At 35.4% G+C, this 19,231-nt stretch overlaps 1 protein-coding gene across 3 annotated transcripts in view; it reads right to left on the bottom strand.

Moving 5' to 3' along the window:
- The window catches only part of ATR (ATR serine/threonine kinase), a 121,659-nt gene that overhangs the window by 1,625 nt on the left and 100,803 nt on the right, over nt 1-19,231 (bottom strand). For 2 of the 3 annotated variants that reach the window (XM_033212418.1, XM_033212419.1), the window contains exons 37-46: nt 18,896-18,993; nt 18,146-18,378; nt 16,456-16,590; nt 14,843-15,052; nt 13,619-13,762; nt 10,529-10,679; nt 7,794-7,950; nt 7,524-7,677; nt 6,176-6,327; nt 2,492-2,597 (exon numbers count right to left, since the gene is read on the bottom strand). In XM_033212418.1, coding sequence (XP_033068309.1) covers nt 2,492-2,597; nt 6,176-6,327; nt 7,524-7,677; nt 7,794-7,950; nt 10,529-10,679; nt 13,619-13,762; nt 14,843-15,052; nt 16,456-16,590; nt 18,146-18,378; nt 18,896-18,993 — 1,540 coding nt within the window. Of the gene's footprint in view, nt 1-57; nt 387-2,491; nt 2,598-6,175; nt 6,328-7,523; nt 7,678-7,793; nt 7,951-10,528; nt 10,680-13,618; nt 13,763-14,842; nt 15,053-16,455; nt 16,591-18,145; nt 18,379-18,895; nt 18,994-19,231 lie in introns of all 3 variants that reach the window. The other variant, XR_004437311.1, reaches the window with a different exon arrangement.

Genomic DNA, 19,231 nt, shown 5'->3' with positions numbered 1-19,231 from the left:
ATATGGTGTTAAAAAGGGTGAAAGTAGCAGCTCATCCATTATCTTCACTAAGCTCACCTCAGAAAAGAAAAACCCTTTGGAGAATCTGACACTCAAAATCAGAATAACAAGCTGGTGAACTAACACCATCAATTCCATCTTAAGAGACACTAGTGAATTTGAATCATCCCTGGAGCTCCCGGAATATGGCTTGGCGGGTTTGTCCACCAGGTCAGTTGTGGAACAGCTGCTGCTGCTCAGCTGTAATTCCCTCCAAGAGGAGAATTTCACATCCACTGAGGAATCTTCCGAAGAAAACTTCAACTTGTTGGGGATAGAGGTGCAGTACCACCTGATGCTGCACATCCAGATGCAGGTGTGCAAGCTCCACCTGTGGGACTGGCTAGCTGAGAGAAACAAACAGGGCCAAGAGTGTGTGGATAAGTTTGATTGTCCTTATGGCTAGTGTTGCAACAAAAAATTTTCAAGAATTAGTGGAAGGTGTGTTTTACATACATAACATGGGAATTGTAAACAGAGATCTGAAGCCTAGAAATATTTTTCTTCATGGCTCTGATCAGCAAGTAAAAATAGGAGACTTTGGTCTGGCTTGCCCAGACATCTTACAAAAGAACACAGACTGGACCAATAGAAACGGAAAGAGAATACCAACACATATATCCAGAGTGGGCACTTTTCTGTACGCTTCATCCCAACAGTCGGAAGGATCTGAGTATGATGCCAAGGGTCTCACTCTTGCCCAGGCTGGAGTGCAGTGATGTCATCATAGCTCACAGCAGCCTCCAACTCCTGGGGTCAAGTGATCCTCCCACCTCAGCCTCCCAAGCAGCTGGGACTACAGCAGTGTGCCACTGTGTCCGGCTAATTAAAAAAAAACTATTTGTAGAGACCAGGGCTGGCTTTGTCCAGTTAGATATGTATACAGCTTGAGTGTGATTCTGCTAGAGCGCTTTCAGCTGTTTAGAACAGAAATGGAGCAAGCAGAAGTTTTAACAGGTTCAAGAACTGGTCAGATACTGGAATCCCTCAATAAAAGGTATCCAGTACAAGCCAGGTATATCTAGCACTTAATGAAAAGGAACATGTCCCAGAGACCATCTGCTCTTCAACTGCTACAGAGTGAACTTTTCCAAAATTCTGGAAATACTAATCTCACCCTACAGATGAAGATAATAGAGCAAGAAAAAGAAATTGAAGAACTAAAGAAGCAGCTAAACCTCCTTTCTCAAGACAAAGGGTTAAGGATGACATGAAGGATGGGGGCATACGGGTCTAGCCTTCCTCAAGCTATATCAGTAGGATGAAAGTGGATTTAAACTCTTAAGGTAGTTACCTGGAATGTAAATTTTTAATCTTTATTAGAGTATAGTTGGTATAATTCATTGTATTTAGTAAGCCTATACAAGACTTTTTTTTTTTTTTGAGACGGAGTCTCGGTCTGTCGCCCAAGCTGGAGTGCAGTGGCCGGACCTCAGCTCACTGCAAGCTCCACCTCCCGTGTTTACGCCATTCTCCTGCCTCAGCCTCCGGAGTAGCTGGGACTACAGGCGCCCGCCACCTCGCCCGGCTACTTTTTGTATTTTTTTAGTAGAGATGGGGTTTCACCATGTTAGCCAGGATGGTCTCGGTCTCCTGACCTCATGATCCGCCCGTCTCGGCCTCCCAAAGTGCTGGGATTACCAGCTTGAGCCACCGCGCCCGGCCAAGACTTATTAAAGATGTAAGAGTGGCCTCCCCTGCAAAAATAATCCTCAATCTATTCTAACTTATTAAAAACAGCTATCTGAGCTAGGTGCAGCGTCTTATGCCTATAATCCCTGCATTTTGGGATGCTGAGGTGGGTGGATCACTTGAGAACAGGGGTTCAAGACCAGCCTAGCCAACATAGTGAAACCCATCTCTACTAAAAATATAATAATTAGCTGGCTGTGGTGGTGCATGCTTGTAATCCAGCTATTTGGGAGGCTAAGGCAGGATAACTGCTTGAACAGGGGAGGCAGAGGTTGCAGTGAGCCAAGATCGTGCCACTGTGCTCCAGCCTGGATGACAGAGCAAGACTTTGTCTCAACAACAACAACAACAAAACTATCTGCAAACTTTGCAGCTTCAACTAAGTAAGAAGTGAATTGCTGCATTTGTTAACATAGCTTGTGACATACTCGTATGATATTAAAGCTCAGACCTGTTCTGTAAGTTCAGGCAATTTGTACTTAAGTTTTTCCTACTGTATCTCATAACTGTGAATTGTCTATGGTTAAACAAGTGTCCCATGAACAGTTTTATTATACAAATGAGAATACTGTTAACATTAGTGACAAAAAGAAAACTTACGGCATTGTGATACTAGAGAACTAGATTTCAGAGTAATTAATAGTCACTAACAGTATTTCCAAGCAGTTCTCATGCATAGAGATGAGAATTATAGCTGCATATCAAGTTCATTTGTAGAGATGAGGACTACAGCCCATATCAAGCTATACCTTCTACTAACCTTTTCATTGACAACTTCTCCAGTTTCATTCAGTGATGCTTTGGAATGCCCTTTCACTGGTTTACTCCACTCCACAAGAGGATCATGTAGAAAAGTCTTTAAGACACTAAAATTGAAACAAATATTGTGGTACGATGTTACCTTTGCATGAAGAAATCTTGCTAACATCAATATTTAAGTGAAGGATAAGAAGCTAATGGTAATACTCTTATAATACTACTACCTCTTCATTAAGTTATGTGAAATTTCTGTTTTGGTGTGAGGGGAGGGTAAGAGAAGGGAAGGCAGGAAAAAAGGCAACATAGAGGAGAGTCAGAGGTGTTTCGGAGAATAGAGTAAGATGAATTCTATGTACCATCTCTAAGTGTATACTGTGAACTGGTAAATGTCTATATGTTGAATGAAGGAATTTTATCCCTTACCATGTCTTCAATAACCATAAAACATCTATAGCTACCATACAGACCTAGCCCAGACCTTTTTTTCTGCACTCTAAACATCATATCCAATTACCTATGGGAAATACCCAGTTGGATATGTTCCAAGCACCTCAAACTCAGTATCTCCAAAATAAAATTCATTACCTTTTCCCAACTATTTCTCCGTATTCCCCAAATCATCATCCACCCAGACAAAAATCTAGGAATCATCCTTGCCCCATCTTCCTCTAACATGCAATTGCACCTCCTAAATCTCTTTGGAATCTCTTCACTTATCTCTGTCTCTACTGCTGTGACACTATCCAGTACACCATCATCCTTTCCTGGGTTACTGCAATAAACCTCTAACTAGTTATGATATATTTCCTATTTCAGAGAATTTGCTTTTGCATATGTCCAACTAACCAGTGTTCTACCATAATGTCTGATAGACAGCTTTTAAATAATGAAGGTGAATAAATAAGCTTTAAAAGTCCTTTCAAACAATCTGTTTCCCACAGCTAACTTCATACTTAAAGGTCAAAGACTGACTGCTCTACCCCTAAGATCAGGAACAAGACAAGGATGTCCACTTCTAGCATGTCTATTCGACATTGATTTAGCTAGGGCAAGTAGGCAAGAAAAAGAAATAAAAGGCATTGATATTAGAAAGGAAGAAGGAAAACGGTATCTGCAGATGACATGTTGCGGAGAGAAAATCTTAAGGAAGTCACAAAAATAGTTATTAGAACTAATACTTGAATTCAGCAGATTGTAAGATACAATATCAATATATAAATATCAATTGTATATCTATACACTAGCAATGAACAATCCAAAAATGAAATTAAGAAAGATTCCATTTAGAATAAAACCAAAAGGAATACAATACTTAGGAATACAATTTTAAAAAGTTGAATATAAGACTTGACCCTAAAAACCACAAAACATTGATGAAAAAAATAACATTCAAATAAATGGAAAAACCTTCCATGTTCACGGATCAGAAGACTTAGTATGGTTAAGACAGCAATACTCCCTAATTGATTTACAAATTCAATGTCATTCCTATCAAAATCCAAACTGATTTTAAAATTAATATGGAAATATAAGGGACCCATAATAGCTAAATGATCTTGGGGGGAAAAAAGCAAAGTTGGAGCACTCACACTTTCTGATTTCAAAATTTACGACAAAGGTACAATAATCAAAATACTGTGGTGTTAGCGTAAGGTTAGGCATATAGATTAATAGAATATGGCTGAAAATCAATTGACCATTTCAACAAAAAAGCCAAGATAATTAAATGAGGGGGAAAATGTTCTTTTCAAAAAATGGTGCTAGGACAAATGGATATGCACATGCAAAAAAAAAAAAAAAATGAATATGGACCCCTACCTTACACCATATGTACAAAATAACTGAAGACAGATAAAAGTTCTAAATAGCAGAGCTAAAAGTCAAAAATACTTAGAAGAACACATGGGTATAAATCTTCATGACTTTGGATTAGGGAATCGTTTCTTAGATACGACACCAGAAACACCAAAAATAACCAGAAGAAAAAAAACAAATTAGACTGCATCAAAATTTAAAACTGTTATGTTTCAAAGGCCATCATCAAAGAAAGTGAAGAGACAACCCACAGATGGAAGAAAATATTTGAAAATCGTATCTTATAAAGGCCTTGTATCCAAAATGTGTAAAGTACTCTTGCAACTTGGCTGGGCAGGGTGGCTCATGCCTGTAATCCCAGCACTTTGGGAGGCTTGAGGCGGGTGGATGGCTTGAGCTTACGAGTTCGAGACCCATTTGGGCAACATGGCAAAACCCCTTCTCTGCTGGGGAGGCTGAGGCAAGGAAATCGCTTGAACCCAGGAAGTGGAGGTTGCGGTGAGTGGAGATCATGTTACTGCACTCCAGCCTGGGTGACTGTCTCAAACAGACAAACTCTTCAACTCAAGAATAGGCCAGGCATGGTGGCTCATGCCTGTAATCCCAGCACTTTGGGAGGCCAAGGCAGGAGGATCACTTGAGGTCAGGAGTTTAAGACCAGCCTGGCCAACATGGTAAAACCCAAACTCTACTAAAAACGCAAGAATTAGCCAGACATGGTGGCTCATGCGCACATGCTGTCCCAGCTACTTAGGAAGCCGAGGCACGAGAATCGTTTGAACCCAGGAGGCAGATGTTGCAGTGAACCGAGATCATGCCACTGCACTCCAGACTGGGTGACAGCGAAACCCTGTCTCAAAGGAAAAAAAAAAAAAAAGAATAAAAAGACAACCCAATTTAAAAGTGGGCCAAGGATTTCAACAGACATTTGTCCAAAGATGATCTACAAATGGCCAACAAACACATGAAAAGATGCGCACCATCACTGGTCATTAGGGAAATGCAAATTAAAACCACAATGAGATACTTCACATCCCTAGAATGGGTAAAATAAAAAAGGCAGACAATAACCAGTGTTAAAAAAGATGTAGAGAAATTGAAACCCACATACATTACTAGTGGGATTATAAATTGTTACAGCTGCTTTGGAAAATGATTTGAGAGTTCTTCAAAACGTTAAGTATAGCATTTAACATATGATCCAGCAATTCCACTCCCAGGTATACACACAAGAACCGAAAACATATGTCCACATAAAACTTGTGCATAATGTTCACAGCCAAACTATTTATAATACAAAAAAGGTGGAAACAATCCAAATGTCTCTTAACTGATGAACAGAAAAAGAAAATGTAGTATATCCATATAACAGGATACCATTTGGCAATAAAAAACAATGAAATACTGATACATGATGAACACTGAAAATATTACGTTAAGTGAAAGAAGACAAACATGAAAGGCCACATATTAGATGATTCCATTTATATGAAATGTCCTGAACAGGTAAATCCATAGAGATAGAAAATATTATAAATGAGTGGTTACAAGTAGACAGCAGGGGTGGGAGGGCGAAGGAATCAGGAGTGACTGCTAATGCCTGTGGAATTTCTTTTTGGGCTGATGAAAATGTTTTAAAATTAGATAGTGGTAATGGTTGCACAATATTGTGACTATACTAAAAACCACTTAATATGTACCTTTAAAGGGGTGAATTTATGGTATGTAAATTATATCTGCATAAAGCTATTATTTAAAAAAACTATTTCAGTCAGTGCAAAGTGGTTCCCATATAAAAACAAACATATGTAGGGGCCAATAATTATATTCAAGGTTACTGTTAAATTATTTACAAAGTATAGATGATTACCTCATTAAAGGCTCTCGCTGATCACGCATAAGCCTCATTGTAACTTCACATGCTCTTCGAAAAAGACCCTCTGTTCCCATAGGACCCATTCCATTAACCATATTATGAGTCAGGCGAAATGGTACAATTTCTGGAACTTCAAAGGTTTCTCCCTTAGAAACAATACATTTTGTTACAAACTAACAATGTTAGAATTTAAAAATCTTTACTCAGAGAACTTCATGTCCAGATTCTTTCAACAAAGAGCAAAAATACTTTCAAAATATTTATGTTGTAATTACATTAGAGGGTTGTAACATGAAGGAGCCATGTAGCTCTCTGCCTTTGCTTTTATAGAACTGAAACCATACTTGATCTTGGATAAGATCTAGGAGATAAGTGGACTTACCTTTCACTGAGTTTAGTACAGTGAATCAACAGTATTACAGAGAAAGTTTATGCATTCAATATTTAGTCTCATATTTTCTTTGTCTTTCTTGAATAATATGAAATACAAATATTCTCATATATTTCTATTTTTCTTTAACACTTTCATCTTAAAACAAGAGATGAGAAGCAGCCAAGGGTCAGATGCTCACATCCCCTCATAAAGGAAATAAAATGTGTCATATAATGAAGTCCAGTTGTTCATTTTCTGCTGTCCTCTAATCTGCCTTTTCTAGGGACCTTTCATCCCTCCAATCAGTTACCCTAAATTCCTCTCTTGTATGGTTTAACCCATGCCAGTGTTTTATCTCTGATTTGTTCTCAGTTGGATCTATGATCTTTCTTGGTTTCTTGTGACAGCACAACGCAACCTGTAGATGATGGAGGTGAAGAAAATAGTGCGCTAACCTACCAGTCTGCCCTGCAGGATTCTAATACTGGAAAATTGTAGGGGGCCTTAAAGATGGGTCCAATTGCCTCAATTTATTCCCAGGCCCCACTTTGGATCTACAGAATCTGAATCTCCTGGGTATCTATAAATTTTTTTAAAATTATTGGATAATTCTGATATGTTGCTAGAATGGAAACTATCATATTAAACTACTCTGTCTCTCTAAAACTGAGTCTCAGTAAAATGAACTGATCTGCCCATATTCACATAACTAATAACTGAGTCAGAACCTAAACCTATGTTCTTGGACTTCAAATTCAGTACTAGCTGTACAGTATCACTCTTCTAAGTTCTCTCCATCCTAATATGCATTACTACATGATCCACTGATGAAAACTAGTCAACAAATTATCAATATAACTCAACTGTGAGTATAACTGCTACCAACAGGTATGTCAAGGAAGAACAGTTATTGAGAAAAGGAAATTGGGGGAAAACATACAATTAGTGAGAGTAACTCACATCACATACCTTATTGAAAAGACAGTTGAAATCTACGTGTACGCATTCACCAGTCAAAGAATCAAAGAGAATATTTTCACCATGACGGTCTCCAAGCCCCAGAATATAACCAACCATTGACATTACTGCAGTGGAACGGCAGTATGCTGATCTACTACTGTACCTAAAAGAAACACAATGCCTATGAAATATCCATATACCATATGAGGCGAATATAAATCTAAAATATTAAAAATAAACATTCAACCATAACAACATATCATATTCTTGGTAACTTACCATGATGTAGGATCAGGGAATGTTCTCAGAAACCACTCATGAAAAATAGGAGGATGCCTGGGCAGGAGAAATTCTCGGAATACTTTGAGTTTTTCAGATAAAGCTGCTGACTTTGGTAGCATGCACTGGCGAAGTTCTTTTCCTGTCATATACACTCCTGCCAGGAAGAGTGATATACGATAATCACATCAGCCAAATGAAAAAAGGGGCAAATTTTTTTGTTAAAATTGGACAGGAAACACCTACTTTTATTCAAACTGTTATTGAAAAACAAGCATAAATGAAAAATTTTCAATTAAGCATACATAAAGTTACTGATCATATAATAAAATAATAAACCACATTATCTTCCCTTGATACAGATGACCCTTGAACAATGTGAGTTTGAACTGTGTGGGTCCACTTACATGTGATATTTTTCAACCAAACATGGATCAAAAACATGGGATGCAAAATCATTATATACTGAGGGCTGACTTTTCATACATGCAGGTTCTGCAGGGCTGACTGTAAGACTTGAGTTCATGTGTGGATTTTGAGGGTATTCTGGAAGCAGTCCCCCAGATAAGGGGGGACCACTGTAGTTACCCAAGTGAAGCCTCTTATTGATGCAAGTTAATGTCAGTTAAAACCAGTGTTATGAAATCAAATAGTTGCAGAATACAAGACTCAGAATTAAGTCCCATATGAATGAGCTTATTTTGCATATATATGTACATATCAATATATATGTATATATACATATATTTTTACATTGACACAAATTATCAAAGAAAAAATATATTTTCAAATCCAAACTCAGACATATACAATATTTCATACTTATACATAAAATAGTCAACAGCAAGTTCTTTGAACTCTGACTCAAGTGTCTTTGAGTTTCAGTTTTGCAACTGTGAACTCAGACAAGTTACATAAGTTCTCTGGCACTGTCCATAAAATAGGGATAATCAGGCGTGTTAATAATAAATAAAATAATGTATCTAACATACTTGGCATAATACCCATTATATAGTAATTTAACAGTATTACTTAATGTTATAAATTGAACTTTATCTCTCAAAAAATATGCTGAAATCCTAATTCTTGGTACCAAGGAATGTGAGCTTATTCAGAAACAGGCTCTTTGCAGATGTAATGTTGTTAAGACAAAGTCATTAAGGTGGGCCCTTAATTCAATAATCCAATGACTGGTGTTCTTGTGAGAAAATAGAGACACAGAGACATAGAGACAATGCTATGTAACAATAAAGGCAATGTGGTACAATACATCCAGAAGCCACAGAACACCAGAAGGTTAAAAGAAAGGCAAGGAACATTAGCCTTCAGAGAGATCATGGTTCTAATGACATCTTGATATTGTATCTTTAGCCTCCAGAACCATGAGAAGATAAATTTCTACTGTTTAAAATCGCCTAGTTTGCAGTAATTTGTTACGGCGAATACCATACAAATTATGTATGAAAACATACACTTATTTTCTACTTCACTTTGATAACTTGATCTATTCATTTTTAATGTGTTATACCATATGCACTTTAAAAACATCTTATTTTAAAATAAGTTTAGATGTTACAAAAAGTTACATCATCGATACAGAGTTCCCACATATTCTTCACCCAGCTTTCCTTAATGTTCATTCTTGCATAACAATAGTACAATTATTCTAATCAGGAAATTCTTATTGTTACAGTATTATTAACCAAACTTCTGACTTTATTCAAATTTCACCAGCTGTCCCACTAACACACTTTGTTTGGGGGTCAGGATCCAATCCAGGATTACACATTACATTTAGTTGTCATCAAATGTCAACTTCTTAATGTCATCAAATCTGGGAAATCTCTTTCTTTGTCTTTCATTACTTTGACATTTGTAAGGAGTTTGGACCAGTTATATTTTTGTTTCGCTACTGTAAAGTTACTATACTTTTCCCTTTATAATTGATAAGTATCTGATAGGGAGATACTTCAAGATTCTTCAAATAACCTGTTTCTCATCTTTGCCTATTAATTTTAGCATTCATTAATAATCACTGCCTACAATAAGTATTACTATAGTGTTTGCTAATTGGTGATTTCCTATTTCCATCATCCTTTCTACATTTATTCATTGAAATTCTATTAGAATATAAGGAAGAAATTCCTTATTTCCTATTTATTTCTTTCACTTCGCTATTTATTTACTCAAATATTTATTTATATCAGTATGGACTCATGTTTATTTGTTTATTCCATGAGTTATAATAGTTTACAATCATTATTTATTTTGTTGCTCAAATTATCCCAGGTTTGGACAGTTGGAGCCTCTTATTCCAATCTAAAACATAAGACTTCATTCTAGCCTTCTCTCTTTCCTTTCTCCAACAATGAGAAAACTGGCTCTCATTATATACAACGTATTTACTTATTTGCTAAAGACTACTACTGTATATACATAAAGTAGTTTCAGAATTGTTAACCAATATCTGTGAAAAACAAATATTCATATATAGTTTTGTAAGCTACCTCAAATCCTATTGGGATGAAGACAGGGAAGGAATCAAAATGGAAGGAAGGAAGGAAGGGAGGGAGGGAGGGAAACACTTAAGTGTTTCCGTATATAAAATCTAGAAATTTCACTATGGCTTATATCAAAAAACATAGGCTAACATATATTAATACCAATATACCCATATTATATGACTTAGTAGCTATTATACCCACACTGTATACTTATAAGATTAATTTTAGTACCCTTTTCCTTATATAGTTTGGTCAGAATAGGTCTCAAACCAGCAGTGTTGTTCACCCATTCAATAATCCCACATTCATCATTCAGTGGAATAACTGCATATGTTCGAATATGAAGTTCTCTTCTACGAGACTCTGCATCTTTTCTTAAGCACTGTTAAAAAATACACATAAATTTAAAAACAAGATAGAACTCAAAATTTCTAAACATTATATCAAATATATCTAAAGATTGTTCATTTCATAACAAAAGAATGTCGATGAAGGCTTACTATGTGGTATACATCAATAATTCTTCTGAATGGTAGGGAAGGAAACTACTGGGACAGTATTTACAAATTATTAAAAATGTCCTGGGTAGGTCCTTCTTTTTAATTATTCACTATTAATGTGATAAGAATATTGTGTTTAAAATATTTAAGTTGTATATTTAACAATGACAAAATACTGCTGTTTTATTTTCTATTGCTTTAGAGGTATTACTGAAACATTAAGTCTTTAGGCACAGAGACTGCTATTTAATTTTAATTATTTCTTTTTTTTTTTTTTGAGAGGGAGTCTTGCTCTGTCACCCAGGGTGGCACGATCTTGGCTCATTGCAAGCTCCGCCTCCTGGGTTCTCGCCATTCTCCTGCCTCAGCCTCCTGAGTAGTTGGGACTACAGGTGCCTGCCACCACGCCCAGCTAATTTTTTGTATTTTTAGTAGAGACGGGGTTTCACCGTGTTAGCCAGGATGGTCTCAATCTCCTGACCTCATGATCCGCCCGCCTCAGCCTCCCAAAGTGCTGGGATTACAGGTGTGAGCCACCACGCCCGGCCAATTTTAATTATTTCTAAAATACATAAACAATAGAGCATAAGTTCTATGACATCCTCAAAATGTATTGCTTCTCTTGTGGTTTATCACAACCTTATTTCAAAAGCTATCCCTTAGCAGAAGAAAGGCTTACATATTTCATCTGATTGATCCTGATATATCAGGTAAAAATAAACAGTATTACATTTAATTCTAGACCTGCATGAAGTAAGCACACATCTATAATTATAAACTGCTCAATTCAAAAGCACAATCCCTGACCAAAAACACATTTTACACTTTAGGAAATAGGTTCCATAACTACCAGGAAAACAATATGGACATAGAATCTCATATAAAGATCACTGTGTGGCCTCCAAAACTAACATAGTTTTTTACAATCAGGCTATTTTATCTTACCATGTTCATGAAGGAAAATGTAACAAAATAATTAAAGTAACAAAGCTGATTAATGTAAATTTGTAAACTAAAGCCAGGCCACTTGATAAGTAAATCTGATACTCAGAAAAACACTCAGGGAGCTTTGGAGAGAACATACTGATGGTTCAGTAGTTAGTGAATTAAGATACCATTTTAACAAACAATACTTTTTTGTTGTTGTTGAGACAGAATCTCACTCTGTCACCCAGGCTGGAGTGCAGTGGCACGATCTGGGCTCACTGCAACCTCCGCCTCCCAGGCTCAACCAATTCTCATGCCTCAGCCTCCCAAGTAGCTGGGAATACAGGCGTACACCGTCATGCCTGGCTAATTTTTGTATTTTTAGTAGAAAAAGGTTTTCGCCATGTTGGCCAGGATGGTCTCAAACTACTGGCCTCAAGTGATTTGCCCTTTTCAGCCTCCCAAAATGCTGTGATTACAAGCATGAGCCACCACACTCAGCCCAAATAATATGTTAAAATAAAAAATAATCCTCCTTTTCATATTGCTTTTGAAATAGGTTTTTAATGTGGTATTAATTTTTAAATTACTTTTGGTTAAACCAAGCAGACGATAATTGTTCTTTTTAAAAAACTCATCTAGTGCTACATCTTTTCTATGCTAAAGATCTATGACTTTAAAATGTGGGAAGGCAATGAGAAGAAAGGAGAAAAAGCTTTTAGAAAAATAATGAAGTTTCATCTTTCCACAGTATGGATCAATTTTTACCAATAGAAAAAACATACGCTATGCATTTACAAATACCTGGTTACAGAATAATTCAAAATACATAAAACCATACATTTATAATAACCCTTTAATAAGATTCCTCATATCATCTTTGAGATAGAAATCAAATACCAATAGAACTGAAAAAATGCTAATGATTACCTTTTATTTATCTATTTATTTATTTTTAAGAGCCAGGGTCTTGGCTCTGTCATCTGGGCTAGAGTGCAGTGGCATGATCATAGCTCACTGTAGCCTCAAACTCCTGGGCTCAAACGATACTCCTGCTTCAGCCTCCTGAGTAGCTAGGACTACAGACACATGCCTGGCTAATTTTTTTTTATTTTTTGTAGAGACAGGGTTTCACTATATAGGCCAGGCTGGTCTCAAACTCTTGGCCTCAAGTGGTCCTCTTTCCTGGGCCTCCGAAAGTGTTAGGATTACAAGTCTGAGCCACTGCACCCAGCCTATTTATCTTTTGATAAATATATTAACAGGCAAAAGGTAGAAGCTTCCAAATGTCCATCATTGGATAAACAGATAAATAAAATGTGGATGGAAAACATTAGACTATTATTCGGCTTTTAGAGGGAGAAAATTCTGACACTTGCTATAAAATGAATGAACTTTGAATAATGCCAAGTGATTTAAGCCAGTCATAAAAGGAGAAATACTGCACTTATATGAAGTACCTCAAATGGTTAAGTTCATGGAGACAAAGTAAATGGTGGCTGCTGAAGGCTGAGGGGAAGGGAAATGGGAAGTTATTGTTTAATAGATACAGAGTTCCAATTTGGGAAGATGAAAAAAGTTTTGGAGAGGTATGGTGGTGATGATTGTGTAACAATGTGAATGTACTTAATGCCACTGAATGATATACTTCAAAAACTGTTAAATGTTAAGTTTTATGCATGTACATTTTATCTCAATAAAAAAAGTGAAAATGAAAAAGACAGTATATTTCATTCCTGCTTTTTAAGAGTGATCCGTTTGTATACTAAAATGCCTATATCAGATTCATAGTAATTATAGCAACTCTGAAATAAAAGCATTCTGGTTTTATAATAGTCAAATTTTTTAAAAATAAAAAATAAATAAATAAAATAAAAGCAAACTATTTCCAAACCTTATTAATCAAGGAATTGAATTCCATTAGTCTACAATCCTTTCTCAGGTCATCTTTTGGCTTACACATCATGATGTAGAACTTTCCATCTGACCCTTTTAAAGAAATCTTCTTTGGTTTCTGAAGAGAAGCAAGAATTTCCACCTAAAAGATAATGAGTTATATATGAATTAGGGCCAAAAATTTCTGTGTAAATGTCTATATATTATAAACCTTGAGTTACGTTAAAAAAAAAAAATTACAAGCTATATTATGTAGTGAATTTGTATTTTAAAATTTTTAAATTTTAATTATCTATGACCTATGAAAAGAATGACTGTCTATGAACAGAAACATTTTCACCCATTAAAAATAGCTACGACATAAAAAGATTACTTCATCGCCAACACAAGTACTTACATATTCAAATCCAGACAGCCCCCTTCAAAGCAGTCAAAATGTTTAAAAGATTTTTGAAACATCTTTTCAGGATCTTTCTGCAAAGCCTGAGACTCTGTTTTTCAATGCTTTATCAATTAAATGTAATTTGATTTCTGAAAAAACAAACTCCTCCAAAATTAAGTGTACCTAATGGAGTGAGTAAATAAGGTGAATAATACTGCTTAAATTAAAAACAAAGCATAGACTGGGTACAGTGGCTCACGTTTATTATACTAACATGGAAGGCTGAGCAGGAGGATGGCTTGAGCCTAGGAGTTCGAGACTAGCCTGGGCAACATGACGAAACACCGTTATCTTCAAAAAATTTTAAAAATTAGCTGGGCATGGTGACATGCACCTGTAGTCCCAGCTACTCAAAAGGCTGAGGTGAGCAAATTGCTTAAGCCTGAGAGGCAGAGGTTGCAGTGAGCTAAGATCACACCACTGTTCTCCAGCCCGGGCAACAGAATGAGACCCTGTTTCCACAAAAAAAAAAAAAAATAAAAAAAAAAGTAGAAGAAAAATCAAACTGTGAAAAAGTAAAAATTATAGTCATACTAAAACTATAGGAGTATTTGAAAAATCAAAACATTAGGGTGAATGTGAATCATGAATCAGAATTTTTTTTAATCACTGAATTTTTTTGCCATCAGTACAAATGAGTTTAGTTTTACTCTTCTGTATTTCCAATTTTTCTTTCTTCACAAATAAGATTCATGTAGATTCTGTGAAATATACTTTTTATCTTAATTTGAAGTTAACAACTAAATTTTAAAATCATAGTCATATAAAACTGAAGTTTACCGTATCATCAAACCCTGCAATATAGGCCCAATGTCCAGGAAATGGCTCATGGCTAGCATGGTTAGCATGGGTACCCAGAATTGATGGAAGTGTAGGTATCATGACTGATTGCAGAGGAATGAGGATTTCACTAAATGTTGCTTCTTCTACCAGTTTTTTAAGCATTTTAAAATGAGTGCTCATGCTTAATGTGGAACTACTTCCATCAACCTGAAAAAATAAATAGTGCATTTTAGTTTGTGTTTACCTTAAATTCAACTAGAACAAAAATTTCACTTTTACAATATTGTAATTACAAAGGCTCAGCAGTCTGTGGTTTCCTAATCAACCCATTTTAGCCTCTGCCATTTACCTCATTAATTATAGTACCTACATCATAGGATTGTTTAATGATTAAAGGAGACAGTAGAGGCCTAAAATCTATTATCAGATATTAGAAAATCCAAAGAGCTCTGTAAATCAAACTCTCACTGAAGAAACAGTTATGTGTTTGATTATGGGATACTCCAACAGGTTACCCTCAGTGGAAATATCAAATATTAAATATGCACTATATTACCTTAAAACTCTTAAAAATCCTGAATTTCTAGGTGTAGCTTGCCACAAAAGTTTCAGATAAAGAACTGGAAATCTGTACATGTAAAGCACTTACAACAGTGTTAGTGTTTTAATAAATGTTGGCCACCATAACACTGTTTTTGATAATGTCAAGTGCATCAGAGGTCAAATGGGATTAATGGAGATAATAAATGCAGATTACACTTTTGAGATGTTTATTGATAAAGGAAAGGTGAGAAATAGTCTGTATCTTTTCATCTATAAACAATGATGGACTCTGAATATTTGTCAGGTGAAGTCTAGCTATGTACCTTATTAAAGAGCTTCTCTCTCCCTCCTTATAACCACCCCCACCTCCCACTTTTATCTTTCCTATACATCCTTGGGGGTTTTTCTCTAATACTTTAGGTAGAATTATGGGGTTACTCTGGTAACCATATTCCTACTTTAGTCACAAATCTACTGAAAAAAGTACTTATTACTCTAGATAACCATCTGCTTAGTTCCCTATAAGACTATAAGCACCTCACGCAGAGAACAGATTTTATTCATCTCGTTTCCTTTAGCATAGTGCTTGTCCCCTTACCGGCACTGAAATGTATACTAAAAGAATGAAAAGTAAAACCCCAACCGTCTTCCGTATCATAAGTGTAGTTTAATAATGTATATGAATTTTGAAAGTTTAAAGATATGATATAATCATAGAGACTGCTATAAGTAATTGAATACTTTACATACTTATATTTTTATGGCTTATTTCATATTCTCTACTAAAAATTTCTGAGAAACATGGATATTTACCCTCAGAAAATTCTTAATTTACATTAAGAAATTTTATAAATATTAGAAGGTATTTTGAAGATATATTAGAAATATTAAAAACTGCTTTATTAAAATAAATCATAATTAAAATACATAATACATTTTTATATATGTGTACACCTATATGTTAGAATTTTAATTTAATTAATCAAATGAAAAAATCAGCTCAAATTATATAAATATATATATAATTACCCCACATCAGTTTATAAGCACTAAGATTATGATAGTACCGGTTTATTGCACAATTCTAGAAGCTTATCTGTTAGGCGAGTTGCATCTCCAACAAACTTCTCTAAGGATTTCTTCATATGAATGGCTTTATTTAGGATTTCCTTGCATCTGTTCACACGCATGGGATAAGAAGACTGTCATAAAAAAGAGTTAAATACTATTTTATATAAGATTCTTGAAAGATAAATTTTTTGATTGACAAAAAACTTAAAAAGTATTCATGATGAGAGTTTACATGATACAAATTTCCTGAAAATTTATTTGGTAATGTTATCAAGAGCCATACAAATATTGCCATCCTATAACTTTGTGAATTATAAAGTTATAGGGATCTGCCCTGAAGAAATAATTAGAAATGAGAATAAACATAGACATAGCTAGATGTGTTACAACAGCAAGAAAAATAGAAATAACCTTAATGATTAACTAAACAGTTAAATAAGTTATTGAAGGCTATTTTTTAGAATTTTATATATTAAAATTATATCTTTATATTTAATAACATGGAAACAAAGTGAAAAATGTGAAATGTATGGCAACATAATTAAATTTAGTGTTAAAATATGCTAGAAAATATACAAATAAAATTACATCAAAACATTAATGAGGCCGGGCGCGGTGGCTCAAGCCTGTAATCCCAGCACTTTGGGAGGCCGAGACGGGCGGATCACGAGGTCACGAGATCGAGACCATCCTGGCTAACACGGTGAAACCCCTTCTCTACTAACAAAAATACAAAAAACTAGCCGGGCGAGGTGGCGGGCGCCTGTAGTCCCAGCTACTCCGAGGCTGAGGCAGGAGAATGGCGTAAACCCGGGAGGCGGAGCTTGCAGTGAGCTGAGATCTGGTCACTGCACTCCAGCCTGGGCGGCAGAGCGAGACTCTGTCTCAAAAAAAAAAAAAAAACATTAATGAATGGCCCAAGGTGTGAATTTTAATTTTTGTTTTATGTCTCTGTATTGCCTAAATTCTCTAAACATTTACTTATTACATATATCGACCAACATATGAATTCCCTTCAATGATGCAATAACGGTTTTTTAGTATTAAAAATTCAGGTGCTGGCAGGGCACGATAGCTCATGCCTGTAATTTCAGCACTTTGGGAGGCCAAAGCAGAAGGATCACTTGAGTCCAAGAGTTTAAGCCCAGCCCGAGCAACACAGCAAGATCCCATCTCTACAAAAAGAATTTAAAAATTAGCTGTACATGGTGACACATCCCTATCATCCTAGCTACTGGGAAGCTGAGGCAAGAGAGTCACTTGAACCCAGGACTTGGAGGCTGCACTGAGCTATGATCCCACCATTGCTCTCAGCCTGGGCAACAGAGAAAGATCTGTTTCTTAAGGAAAATAAAAATAAAAATTCAGGTACTTTGGATTAAAATATTTGTGAAAACATAGGTAACCATTTTGCGTCAAGCATTAACTGTTTACTAGACTTCATAAAGAAAACACATGCTGAATTATTTGATCTTAAACATGCTAGTTACTTCATTTCATATGGTAAATATATCCAAATATTAAGATATAATGCTATAATTTCTCTCTTTAAAACAATTTAAAATTACTAATCTAATATAGGAGAGAAGCCCTGGAACTTGTATCTACATATTAGTATCACATAATCAGTTTCAAATAAAATGGTAAAAGACCCTTTTCATATAAAAAGGTAAAAGACCCTTTTACCTTTGACACAGCTGTCATCATCCACATTGCCTGTTGAGGATAGGCTAGAAATACTTTGGCTATTATTTCCATCAAGACAACAAAAACTTCATCATGAGAATGACAAATTCGAGAGATCAATTGTGAAAAAGCAGTCAAAAATTGATATGGAGCTAAATAGTTTGTATGCTCTGTGATAACCTTGTTTATTTTACCCAAATCATTCCTCATTTGTACACGATCGGAACGGCCAGCTGGGGGAAAAAATAAGTTTAAAAAACAGTAAAGGAAAGAGAAAAATCAGTATATCAGTTCATTTCACAGAACAAAAATTTTGTTTTAAAAATAGCTTTAAAGTATGTTATTCCCATGCCCAAGGCTAGATCACTTGTCAATCTGTGAAACGACAGTTGTCTCTGTCCAACTAGAAAAAAGTATTTACAGCCATTCAAAAACCCAAGGGACATTAATTTTCACTATCCATTTTAATTTGTAGGGTAAATTATTTGGCTAAAACTAACACATTTTAATATGTGTTAGGTTCATCAAGAAATAATCAGATTTTTATTTGTGGCCCTGAATTAAAACTACTTTAAATGTCTATGATTTATTTTTCCTTTTTAACATTTAGTATCTTACTCATACTTACGTAACATCTTAATTATCAAAGTCATTCCAAGCTTTTAGGAAATTAGACTGCCCAGCCAAATCTGACTTTATACCAAAGTTATAATTCCTAGTCCTTTAAAATTTTTACATGAAGAGTTATACCTTTTTCCCATTCATATGCCTTTGTACCATAATCGAGCCATAGAGTTAACATTCGTGGCATTGACTGATATATGAACTGATTTCCATATTGTAGAGATCTGCAATTATATAGACAAGAAACACTATTAGCATACCTTTTTTATATTATATGAATTAAAAATTAAAGATTTAAACTACCACATACCCTTTTCACAAAAATTATGGTATCAATATTTCTTCCTAGAAGTTATTTTTGACTCCTGTCTCCTTTTTAGCTCACTTAGCTCTATATTGCCTATACCAAAAACATGTACATACTGTATGCTTCCACTTCCATTTCCATTTCTGGGAAGTTAT

The sequence above is a fragment of the Trachypithecus francoisi genome, unplaced genomic scaffold (genome assembly GCF_009764315.1).
Source record: "Trachypithecus francoisi isolate TF-2019V2 unplaced genomic scaffold, Tfra_2.0 Lachesis_group0, whole genome shotgun sequence".
NCBI lineage: Eukaryota > Metazoa > Chordata > Mammalia > Primates > Cercopithecidae > Trachypithecus > Trachypithecus francoisi.
This window is presented reverse-complemented; position numbering and strand designations above follow the sequence as displayed.